Source organism: Lissotriton helveticus, chromosome 7 (genome assembly GCF_964261635.1).
Source record: "Lissotriton helveticus chromosome 7, aLisHel1.1, whole genome shotgun sequence".
Taxonomy (NCBI): Eukaryota; Metazoa; Chordata; class Amphibia; order Caudata; family Salamandridae; genus Lissotriton; species Lissotriton helveticus.
The window spans coordinates 1,596,171,071-1,596,183,440 of record NC_136068.1 but is presented as its reverse complement, the minus strand read 5'-3'; the positions used below and the strand labels follow the sequence as shown (position 1 = coordinate 1,596,183,440).

The following is a 12,370-nucleotide window of genomic DNA, read 5'->3' as shown; positions in this document are numbered from 1 at the left end:
CCGCCCTGACTGCAGAGTCTCAGAGTGCACAAAACTTCGCACACAACAGTCATAAACCTCCAAATGTAGTTTGTGAATTCCAGGATGGTAGTAAACTTACCACCAAGTGTAAAGCTATCTGTAAGCTTCAAGTCTGGAAAGTAAAGTCTGCTCTAGAACTATGAACTCTGGCATGGAACATTTGAAATTTTTAGTTTATTAGATAGATTATATTTATATTAGATTATTTGTATATTCGATCATTGCAACAAGGGTGTGATATGATCCACTTAATCACTAAATATTTCCTTTCTGACAATAATTGCTGTCCCACTACATGTATAACACTGGAAAGAACTGCTACTGTCCTTTACTACCAGCTTTGAATAAGTTCTTGGCTTTTTTTAAAGATTAATTCTCGTGGAACTATTTGAGGAATGATGCTTTAACAATTGAACTTGGGCTGGAAGTGTGGTTTTTGGGCGGCCGAGAGCAATGTGGTGCTACACCCCAGCAATATTAAGTAATTTGATTGGATTTAAAAAGAAGCTGATCAAAGAATCAGCAAAGAGCAATCGATTAATGACACAGCACAAACTGAGCCGTGAAAGACATAGAAAAAATAATTATGTAACGTAGTAAACTGCCAGAACAAGCTTCTGAAAGCAGACTGATGCTAGCGAACGAATATGCACAGGTGAAGAAACAAAGAAAAGCAACATGTTCCAAAGCCTGGTGACGAGAAGAGACAGGGCTCAACATGGCAGGGGACGTGAAGACATATGAGAAGAAGCAGAGTAAGGATAGGGCAAAAACAGAGGTGAATAGGAGAGAGAGTACAAGGGAGTGAAGGAGTGGACCATGAATGCTAAAGGCTAGACAGAGAACAGAAGCATGCCTAGCTCTCCCACTTGGGTTATTAGCATGGAAATAGCTCAACTGGGATGTTGATTAGTGTTCGATTATTGGTGAATCCACTGAAATGAAAAAAAAAATGTCCCTCAAAAGTACTTCGGTGATTGTTGCGAATGAAAAGAGATGGATTTACTTGCAGGAGTTTTTTTAAAACGTTTAATCAGTATTTGAAACTTTTATGCAAGTATTACACTTAAGATTTATATAACGAAAATATTGCCAAAATTATAATATTTACCATTTGTTCATTAATCTTTATAAGTGATATTTGCTTATAAAGCAAAAGGTATATTTTAAAAGCATAAAATGAATATAGATAAAAACAAAATACAATACAATAAAAAATATTGTTGGCTTTCAAGCTTTGCGCATGCATTCCCCATCTTTGGCCTAGAGAAAATATAAGGCAAACTGTACTTTGCATGAACACTTTAGCAACCATCTTCCTTGGTCTTTGTCCCAAAACCGACCACTAGATGGCAGAAGCATGCAAGGGATAGTTCTCCAGGTGCGTCAAATGTAACATTAGTCATTGCTTGTACCTGCTCTTCATTCTTTCACTACCCTTGTATTTTGACGAACACCTGCTGCTTTCTGCCTGTACCCCACACGGCCCTTCCACCCACCCTGCCCCCTCCCCAGCCCTCCTTCGTACTTACCCGGTTGGCAGACACGTAGCCGTTCGGCACCATATGTTCCTTCGTGAATGTGGACTTCCCGGCTGTGAAAACAAAACGGAGAAAAGACAGAGCACTTCGCGGTAATAGTGGAGGGTGACACTGGGGTGTGAAGAGGCGGGCGCCCTGCTACTGCACTGCAGGGGCTGGGGCACGGGAGGTCGGGCTTGCTACTGGACTTCGAGATTGGGACGACCCCGGTTACTGCACTGTGGGAGAGGGGGTGGCGCCGCCCTGCTCCACGCAGAGGCTAGAGCATCGTGGATAGGAGCGACACTGCGGTGTAGAAGTGCTAAGCCTGGACTGAGGTCGATGGCGCCCTGCCAAAATACAGGGGCCATGGGGTGGCTGCCTACTACTGCACAGTGGAGGCAACACCCTACTGTAAAAAAACTGGCACCCTGCTGTGGAGTATGGGGTGGTGGGAGAGCTGGCACCCTGCAAGCTGTGGAGACGGGTGGTGAGGGAGCTGGCACCCTGCTAGCTGTGGAGTCGGAGGTGGTGAGGGAGCTGGCACCCTGCTAGCTGTGGAGTCGGTGAGGGAGCTGGCACCCTGCTAGCTGTGGAGTCAGGGGTGGTGAGGGAGCTGGCACCCTGCTAGCTGTGGAGTCAGGGGTGGTGAGGAAGCTGGCACCCTGCTAGCTGTGGAGACGGGTGGTGAGGGAGCTGGCACCCTGCAAGCTGTGGAGACGGGTGGTGAGGGAGCTGGCACCCTGCTAGCTGTGGAGACGGGTGGTGAGGGAGCTGGCACCCTGCTAGCTGTGGAGTCAGGGTTGGTGAGGAAGCTGGCACCCTGCTAGCTGTGGAGACGGGTGGTGAGGGAGCTGGCACCCTGCTAGCTGTGGAGTCAGGGGTGGTGAGGGAGCTGGCACCCTGCTAGCTGTGGAGTCAGGGTTGGTGAGGGAGCTGGCACCCTGCTAGCTGTGGAGTCGGTGAGGGAGCTGGCACCCTGCTAGCTGTGGAGTCAGGGGTGGTGAGGGAGCTGGAACCCTGCTAGCTGTGGAGTCGGAGGTGGTGAGGGAGCTGGCACCCTGCTAGCTGTGGAGTCAGGGGTGGTAAGGGAGCCGGCACCCTGCTGTGGAGTCAGGGGTGGTGAGGGAGCTGGCACCCTGCTAGCTGTGGAGTCAGGGGTGGTGAGGGAGCTGGCACCCTGCTAGCTGTGGAGACGGGTGGTGAGGGAGCTGGCACCCTGCTAGCTGTGGAGTCAGGGGTGGTGAGGGAGCTGGCACCCTGCTAGCTGTGGAGACGGGTGGTGAGGGAGCTGGCACCCTGCTAGCTGTGGAGTCAGGGTTGGTGAGGAAGCTGGCACCCTGCTAGCTGTGGAGACGGGTGGTGAGGGAGCTGGCACCCTGCTAGCTGTGGAGTCGGTGAGGGAGCTGGCACCCTGCTAGCTGTGGAGTCGGTGAGGGAGCTGGCACCCTGCTAGCTGTGGAGTCGGTGAGGGAGCTGGCACCCTGCTAGCTGTGGAGTCAGGGGTGGTGAGGGAGCTGGAACCCTGCTAGCTGTGGAGTCGGAGGTGGTGAGGGAGCTGGCACCCTGCTAGCTGTGGAGTCAGGGGTGGTGAGGAAGCTGGCACCCTGCTAGCTGTGGAGACGGGTGGTGAGGGAGCTGGCACCCTGCTAGCTGTGGAGTCAGGGTTGGTGAGGGAGCTGGCACCCTGCTAGCTGTGGAGCCGGTGAGGGAGCTGGCACCCTGCTAGCTGTGGAGTCAGGGGTGGTGAGGGAGCTGGCACCCTGCTAGCTGTGGAGACGGGTGGTGAGGGAGCTGGCACCCTGCTAGCTGTGGAGTCAGGGTTGGTGAGGAAGCTGGCACCCTGCTAGCTGTGGAGACGGGTGGTGAGGGAGCTGGCACCCTGCTAGCTGTGGAGTCAGGGTTGGTGAGGAAGCTGGCACCCTGCTAGCTGTGGAGTCGGTGAGGGAGCTGGCACCCTGCTAGCTGTGGAGTCAGGGGTGGTGAGGGAGCTGGCACCCTGCTAGCTGTGGAGACGGGTGGTGAGGGAGCTGGCACCCTGCTAGCTGTGGAGTCAGGGGTGGTGAGGGAGCTGGCACCCTGCTAGCTGTGGAGACGGGTGGTGAGGGAGCTGGCACCCTGCTAGCTGTGGAGTCAGGGGTGGTGAGGGAGCTGGCACCCTGCTAGCTGTGGAGACGGGTGGTGAGGGAGCTGGCACCCTGCTAGCTGTGGAGTCGGTGAGGGAGCTGGCACCCTGCTAGCTGTGGAGTCAGGGGTGGTGAGGGAGCTGGCACCCTGCTAGCTGTGGAGACGGGTGGTGAGGGAGCTGGCACCCTGCTAGCTGTGGAGACCGGGGTGGTGAGGGAGCTGGCACCCTTCTAGCTGTGGAGTCGGAGGTGGTGAGGGAGCTGGCACCCTGCTAGCTGTGGAGACGGGTGGTGAGGGAGCTGGCACCCTGCTAGCTGTGGAGACGGGTGGTGAGGGAGCTGGCACCCTGCTAGCTGTGGAGACCGGGGTGGTGAGGGAGCTGGCACCCTGCTAGCTGTGGAGTCAGGGGTGGTGAGGGAGCTGGCACCCTGCTAGCTGTGGAGTCGGTGAGGGAGCTGGCACCCTGCTAGCTGTGGAGTCAGGGGTGGTGAGGGAGCTGGCACCCTGCTAGCTGTGGAGACGGGAGTGGTGAGGGAGCTGGCACCCTGCTAGCTGTGGAGACGGGGGTGGTGAGGGAGCTGGCACCCTGCTAGCTGTGGAGTCAGGGGTGGTGAGGGAGCTGGAACCCTGCTAGCTGTGGAGTCGGAGGTGGTGAGGGAGCTGGCACCCTGCTAGCTGTGGAGTCAGGGGTGGTGAGGGAGCTTCGCGCCCTGCTAGCTGTGGAGTCGGGGTGGTGAGGGAGCTTCGCGCCCTGCTAGCTGTGGAGTCGGGGGTGGTGAGGGAGCTGGCACCCTGCTAGCTGTGGAGTCAGGGGTGGTGAGGGAGCTGGCACCCTGCTAGCTGTGGAGTCGGAGGTGGTGAGGGAGCTGGCACCCTGCTAGCTGTGGAGACGGGGGTGGTGAGGGAGCTGGCACCCTGCTAGCTGTGGAGACGGGGGTGGTGAGGGAGATGGCACCCTGCTAGCTGTGGAGTCGGAGGTGGTGAGGGAGCTGGCACCATGCTAGCTGTGGAGACGGGGGTGGTGAGGGAGCTGGCACCCTGCTAGCTGTGGAGTCAGGGGTGGTGAGGGAGCTGGCACCCTGCTAGCTGTGGAGTCAGGGGTGGTGAGGGAGCTGGCACCCTGCTAGCTGTGGAGACAGGGGTGGTGAGGGAGCTGGCACCCTGCTAGCTGTGGAGTCAGGGGTGGTGAGGGAGCGGACATCCTGCTAGCTGTGGAGTGAGGGAGCTGACATCCTGCTAGCTGTGGAGTCAGGGGTGGTGAGGGAGCTTCGCGCCCTGCTAGCTGTGGAGACCGGGGTGGTGAGGGAGCTGGCACCCTGCTAGCTGTGGAGACAGGGGTGGTGAGGGAGCTGGCACCCTGCTAGCTGTGGAGTCAGGAGTGGTGAGGGAGCTGGCACCCTGCTAGCTGTGGAGACGGGGGTGGTGAGGGAGCTTCGCGCCCTGCTAGCTGTGGAGACGAGTGGTGAAGGAGGTGGCACCCTGCTAGCTGTGGAGACGAGTGGTGAGGGAGGTGGCACCCTGCTAGCTGTGGAGTCAGGGGTGGTGAGGGAGCTTCGCGCCCTGCTAGCTGTGGAGACCGGGGTGGTGAGGGAGCTGGCACCCTGCTAGCTGTGGAGACAGGGGTGGTGAGGGAGCTGGCACCCTGCTAGCTGTGGAGTCAGGAGTGGTGAGGGAGCGGACATCCTGCTAGCTGTGGAGTGAGGGAGCTGGCACCCTGCTAGCTGTGGAGACGGGGGTGGTGAGGGAGCTTCGCGCCCTGCTAGCTGTGGAGACAGGGGTGGTGAGGGAGCTGGCACCCTGCTAGCTGTGGAGACGAGTGGTGAAGGAGGTGGCACCCTGCTAGCTGTGGAGACGAGTGGTGAGGGAGGTGGCACCCTGCTAGCTGTGGAGACGGGGGTGGTGAGGGAGCTTCACGCCCTGCTAGCTGTGGAGACCAGGGTGGTGAGGGCCCAAAGAGGCCCAGATTTCAGACAGAAGGCAGGCTGCAGAGATGCTGAGATCTGACCCGAGCACAGACACTACGGGTCCCCGCGCGGTCACTGGAAGGCACTGGCAGAGTAGAGGTAACAACACTGAGCAAATGAAGGCGGCTCCCCCTTACCTGCAGGTACACCAACGGCGACCACCACCTCCTGGGAGCGAGAGACCAGCTGTGCAGTCGGAGGGTCGTACAGGGGAGCTGCTGGGTCCAGCTTCCGCTAACCGTAGAGAGGGCAGAGGATAGGGGGGAGGTTAAAAAATAGTAATTTTTCCAAAACTAATTTAGCAAAGCCATGAGAGAGCAGGCAATCCTTAACCCAAGTGTGAGGCCTTCCCTTGGGGTCGTGGGGCTGTCAGTGGTTACTGGGCAGTATCCTGTCCGGGTGCGGTCCTTTACCATTGGGGTTCTAGGGCCTCAACGAGGATGCAATCCAGGTTCAAAGCTAAGTTACTACTCCTTGGGGCATTAAGTAGCAAGGGCGAGCAGTCAAGGGAAAGGCAGAGGAGGGTAGAAACTCAAACCTGACACACTAAATATCATATAACATTAATATCCAACCAATGTCTGAGCTTGAAGGTAGAAGGAACTTCAGTTAACCAGCAGGTAAACAGAAGAGTTTAAGAATGGGCAAACCCAAGTATTACTAATGCTTCTTGGAGCTAACATTGTCATAACACTGATGTCAAGGCCTATGTTATTGAGTTAGACATTCAGAAACAATATAGTCTCTAGCCTTTTGCAAAAGCTTTTCTCTCACAAATAGGCAGTGGGGAGACATGGGTCAAGGTGGACATTTACTACCAAATTCTGCTCCAGGGTCATTCTAGGGAACAACACTGGGAAAACTATCGGAAAAGGACCAATGCAGCAGCCCACCTAAGGCATCTTAAACACAAGGGCGCAACAGCTGTCCATCTACTAAAGAGCCTTAGTGGCTGCCTACAAAGCCCCACAGCAGAACCCATGCTGACAGTATTAAAAACAAAATTGAACCGGACCTTCAATTATGGCCACATGGCCTTCCCTGGAGCCCTTGACAGCTTCATACACAGATTCTCAGATCAAGGCCTAAAGGCCATACTATTCGCTCCTCGGCAGGCCAGAAGAGCTACATTGCGGCTGGAACTGGGCCTCGGTAGGCTAGACCTTGCAGGACAGGGCTGTTAGGATCCGTGAACGTGCGCGCCTACCTGGCGACTAATGACTACCTCTCCCATGAGCCTTAAAATGTGGGAGGTATTTAATGATAGGTCGCGCTGTAGCGGATGCGCGTAATTCTGTATCCTGTGTTCCCGATTTGGCGTCCTGCCACGCGTTGCCGTTACCAGAGGTTTCTGGATACTTTGTTAGCGGAGCTAAGTGTATCTGTTGGCCACTGGCTGCCGTGTTTGTTTTGATTCTTTTCCTGGGTATTGTACAGCGGAGTTCAGTAGTAGCGCTACGTTCTACCCTATGTACAAAAGACTATGTGCTAATGGATTGGCTAATGATACAAGACTCTATAGGAATATGAAAGGACAATACTCCTGGAGTTATTACTGCGTTATGGGACATATTTATAGAGATGCAAAGAGGTCGTACTAATCTCTATAGTTCTTTGGATTGTGTTGGGAGTTTTTCAACCAGTGCCGAAAGCTTTGTTTTCTTATTTGTTTTTGGAGTAAGAATTTGGCCTGACTATTTCAGTTACGTTTCAAGAGATACCATCCTGTGTGGTTTCTTCTGAAGGAAGTGTGTATCTATTTTCCTTCAGGTATTCCTCATCTTTGTGAGAATATATGAGAGTAGCCTTAATCTTGGTTGGATGTTGTATAACCGTATCTTTATGTTTATGTCATTTCAGAGCCTATTATCCCAACAGTTCCTTCCCCTTTCCTTATATCCCTCGCCTAATGGTTCGAAACCTCTGTTACTTAAAGGCAGAGAGTTGGTAACATTTGGAGGTGGACCCCTATGAGCAACGATCGGATCCTGTGGAGCGTAATCCTGACAGAATTACGCGCCCACGAATTGTGCTCCACCCGATCCGGTGGTTGAAGGGCCATGGCCACTATGGATGATGTTCTTCAGGCTTTGGTGTTAGTTCAGCAGGAATTTATTTCCTCCAAGGCTGAAACAGCAGCATTGAGGGAGAAGGTGGATAAGTTAGCCAGAAATCCTTTTGATGCCTCCACCGCAGCTCCCCAAATACAGGTCACGGTACCCCCTCCCATACCCTTGGCAAGTCCAGAAAGATACTCAGTCGATCCGTCTAAGACCCAAGTTTTCTTAACGCAAATTATGTCGCATTTTTCATGCAAACCATCATCTTTCCCCACCAATCATTCTTGAGTGGCATTTGCTATATCTTATTTGAGTGGTGATGCGGCCAATTGGGCAGTACCACTGGTCCGAAATGACGACGCCATGTTATCTGACTGGGCGGCATTCCGTGCTGAGTTTGAGAAAGTGTTTGATAGAAGGGCCACCACATTTAGCGCAGACAAGGAGCTGTTGGAGACAGGACTTGGTATTGCATCTTACAACCTTTAACAGGTTGGTGGCAGAGACTGCCTGGCCAGAGGAGAAGCGAATGTCGTTGTATTACCAAGGTCTAAGAGAAGGGTTAAAGGACATCAATGCTCAAATAGACCCACAACCCCTCACATGTGCAGACATGATAAATCTTTCCCTAAGGTTAGATGGGAGGCTCACCGAGAGGGGAGGAGAACGGCGTAACGGTCCGATTACACCCCACGTAAAGTTGATAACCCTACAGAGACAGGCAGCGAACCGATGGAGATAGGAGCAGTTAGAGCACCGTTGTCCAGGGGAGAACGAGAGAGCCGTAGGACCCTGGGGTTAAGTATTTATTGCGGGAAAAACGGGCATTACGTAAAGGAATGTCCCGTGAAACCCAAGAATACAGGGAACTGGCCTAGAAATAAGAGGGTGGCCGTGTCATCCACATCGGCAGAGGACACACCACCGATGGTAGGGGAAGACACGAATTGGAAGCTCCCTTCACTCACAGCCTCAACCATTCAGGACCACGAATCACACATAGTGCTTCCTATGAACTTTGAAAATCAGGACCAGGTTCATCAAGTGATGGTAATGGTCGATTCAGGAGCAACAGGGAAATTTGTGGATAGCGGTCTGGTTTCTACTTTGGCTCTTCGAAGGGTACTTCGGGATAACCCTGAAGAAGTATGGGTAGTGGATGGAAAACCGTTAAAATCAGGTCTCATAACAGAACAAACAGAAAGTTTAGTCTCGTCTGTGCCAGTAAGCGGAGGTACACACCGGGAAGAGCTAAAATTGAACATTATATTTATTTATTTATTTATTTTTTGCAATTTTTAAAGCGCAATCAAATACCCAAAGGGTGTCTCGGCGCTACAATTCATAGAATTCACTTATGATTAACAGGGAGAGTTAGCATGCGGAAAATAGCCATGTCTTGAGGCTTTTGCGAAATTTTAGAAGCGTGGGGGCAGTTTTAATATAGAGAGGTAAAGTGTTCCACAGTTTGGCTGTACCAATAGTAAACGATCTGTCTCCCCAGTTGGCCCTTCTTGTTCGGGGGACTTTCAACATGAAGGCTGAGGACAATCGTAGAGTCCTGTGATGTTCAACTGGCTGGAGAGCTTCTTTTAAGAACTGTGGTCCTATATTGTTCAGGGTTTTGTAAGCTATACACATAGCTTTAAACTTAATTCGGCTCCTGATAGGGAGCCAATGAAGTTTCCTGATGTGTGGGGAAATGGATGTAAATTTTGGAATAGATAGTAGAGTTCTGGCTGCAGCATTTTGTACTGTTTGTAGTTTGTTTAGCACTCCTTCCTGCGCGTTCAAAAGAAGTGAGTTACAGTAATCGGTTCTTGAAAACACTAAGGTGCTGATGAGTGTTTTGCCAGCTGATTGTGGTAAGTATGGAAGCAGTTTTTTTATTTTTTTGAGGGTGTAGGAAGCAGATGAAACAACGGCGTTGACGTGGTGATGAAAAGTCAGCTTATTGTCAAATATGACCCCTAGATTGCGGACCTTTGCCACCGGCTGGGGGGGGGGTCCCAAGTGAGGTGGCCACCACTGGGGGGACCATGCTGGACGCAGGCTCCCGAATGTCATCACCTCCGTTTTATCGGAGTTAAGCTTGAGGCAGTTTGATGACATCCAGGTGCCTATCGCCCTCATTCCCTCCTGAAAGTTAGCTGCAACGGATGCTCCGTTATTGTGCACCGATAATACCAGTTGGGTATCATCGGCTTACGTAGTGAGGGCTATTCCGTAAGATTTTATCACCCTCGCCAAGTCCGACGCATAGATATTAAACAGCGTCGGACTTAGCGAAGAGCCCTGGGGAACACCGCATGGGAGGGAGAAGGTCTGGGAGGTAAAATCGCCCATCTTGATGGTCTGAGGGCGATTAGCTAGGAATGAAGCAATCAGGTCTTTAGCTTTGCCTCTTATTCCCAGAGCTGAGACACGGTCGATCAGAGTGACATGATCGACCGTGTCAAATGCGGCCGAAAGGTCCAAAAGTATTAGGACTGCCGCTCCTCCCCTGTCCATGGTTGCTCTGATTTCATCTGCGGCCTTGAGTAGTGCTGTCTCTGTCCCATGCCCCTGTCTAAAGCCAAACTGGGATTCATCAAGAAGGTTGTTATCATTGATGAATTTAGAAAGTTGGATGTTCATGGTCTTTTCGAAGATTTTGGCTGGGAAGGGGAGACAAGCAATGGGTCTGTAGCTAGCAGGAAGTAAGGGATCCAAGGTAGGCTTTTTTAGAAGGGGCTTAATAATAGCCTCCTTCCAGACTGAGGGATATATTCCAGATGCAAACATAGCGTTACAGATGGTAGTCAGCGCAGGAGAGATTGCTTCCGGGATACGGTTTAGAATGGCTGGGGGACACGGGTCAAGAGGGGATCCAGATTTTATACTGGCTACCAGGCGTTGAATATAATCCTGATCGATATTGTCAAAGGATAATAGGGTGGGCGAGGTATTAGTGGGAAATACCTCCGTAAGGGGTGCGGGGGGGGGGAGTGCTTAAAGGTGAGGAAAATGGATTTGACTTTTTCCTCAAAGAAGTTAGCCAGAGCATCCACTAGTGACTGAGAGCCTTCTACATGCGGGGGAGATGGATTGGACAAAGTGGCGACCACCCGATATAGTTCTCCTACTGAGTTTTTCGCCTGTTCAATTTGAGAGGTATAGTAGCGACTTTTTTCAGCAACTATAAGTCTTTTATAGATAGCCAGGGCGTTTTTGTAGGTCATTTTATCTGAAGGACTATAATTGCGGAGCCAATGTCTTTCAATATTCCTGCTGTGTTGTTTCTGCATCCGTAGGGTTTCATTAAACCAAGGGGCTGATGGTGTTTTCCTGTTCCGGTAGGAAATTTTAATGGGGGCCAGTTTATTACAGGCCCTGTTTAGGTTACTGAGGTAGGTGGAAGACGCCATAGTTGGGTCAGGTTCATATAGGTTGTGATTTTCTTGCATCATCTCAGCTAGGTGAGCTAGATTGATGTTTTTCCAATCTCTATATGAATATTGAGAGGGGGGTGTGGCATTGTGATTGGTAGGGTGGGATTCTACCGTAAAAAGGATCGCTGCATGGTCAGTCCAAATAAGAGGGATAATTTGGGTAACGGCTACTAAAGGACTGTTGGTAAACAAACCGTCCAGTGTATGACCTGCCTGGTGCGTGGGGGAAGTTATCAATTGGGTCAGGCCGGCAGCTGCAAGGTCTGTTAGTAGCTGTGCAGTATCGTGGTTATTAAGCGCTTCAAGGTGAAAATTAAAGTCACCTAGTAACGTAAAATGAGTGGAATCTGCAGCAGCTTCCAATAGGTTGCCTATATTGGCTAGGAACTTAGCTCTTGAACCTGGCGGGCGATAAATTAACATGCCCCTAAAGGAAGATTTAGCCGAGAGTGATAGTGAAAAGAGAAAGGACTCGTATTCAGGGCAGGCTAGGTGTTTCGTTGTGAGTTTAAAATGGTCTTTATAAATTATCGCAATACCACCGCCCTTCTTTATTGGCCTGTCCAGTCTGTGTACATTGAAGTTAGCGGGGGTGGCTGCTCTAAAGTCGGGTCCTGATGCTTCGTCACCCCAAGTCTCTGTAATGAACAGGAGGTCCAGTTTGTGCGCATCGATAAAGTCTGCGATTTCTTCTTTATGTTTGGGGAGTGATCTCGCATTTATTAGCGCTGCTTGAACTGGTAACGGTTTGGCTGTACCGAGTTTCAAGGATGTTTTAGTACATGTTGGACATCGGATAGGGCCTAGGATAGGGTTGGAGTATTCCAGGTGAGGAGGAACATGGGGTAGAGCTGAATTGTTCCTAAGTTCTAATAAATCAGCAGTAGAGTAATGTAGTCTCACCGTAATGGGTGATCTTGCTGGGTATGCAGCAGGGGGGGTGGCCCCTGGCCCGTCCTCGGCGCGGACGAGCGCAGATGAGCTTGCCTTATGCGCGCCATCGGCGCGCATTCGGCGCGCTCGCTGCGCTCGTCCGCTGCGCTTCCGGTCACAACACATGTTTTAATGCCCTGAGTGTGCCATATAAGGGGGGTGTGGTCAGCGCGTGTGGGCGTGTCCGCCGGATGAGGAAGGCGGCGTTGCCCTGGCAGCGGTGTACCGCGTCAGCCCTAATTCGGCTGGCCGGTCTTTAGTTTCTCGAGTGAGTGGGGAATGGGAGCTTTAGCAGGTAATATTATTCACTACAC

At 52.1% G+C, this 12,370-nt stretch overlaps 1 protein-coding gene across 2 annotated transcripts in view; it reads right to left on the bottom strand.

Moving 5' to 3' along the window:
- The window catches only part of LOC144770561 (bifunctional polynucleotide phosphatase/kinase-like), a 130,855-nt gene that overhangs the window by 18,645 nt on the left and 99,840 nt on the right, over positions 1–12,370 (bottom strand). For both annotated transcript variants that reach the window (XR_013598926.1, XM_078655179.1), the window contains exons 12-13: positions 5,770–5,866; positions 1,554–1,615 (exon numbers count right to left, since the gene is read on the bottom strand). Coding sequence is in view for 1 of the 2 variants with exons in the window: in XM_078655179.1 (XP_078511305.1) it covers positions 1,554–1,615; positions 5,770–5,866 (159 nt within the window). In the remaining variant the exon portion in view is untranslated. The remainder of the gene's footprint in view (positions 1–1,553; positions 1,616–5,769; positions 5,867–12,370) is intronic.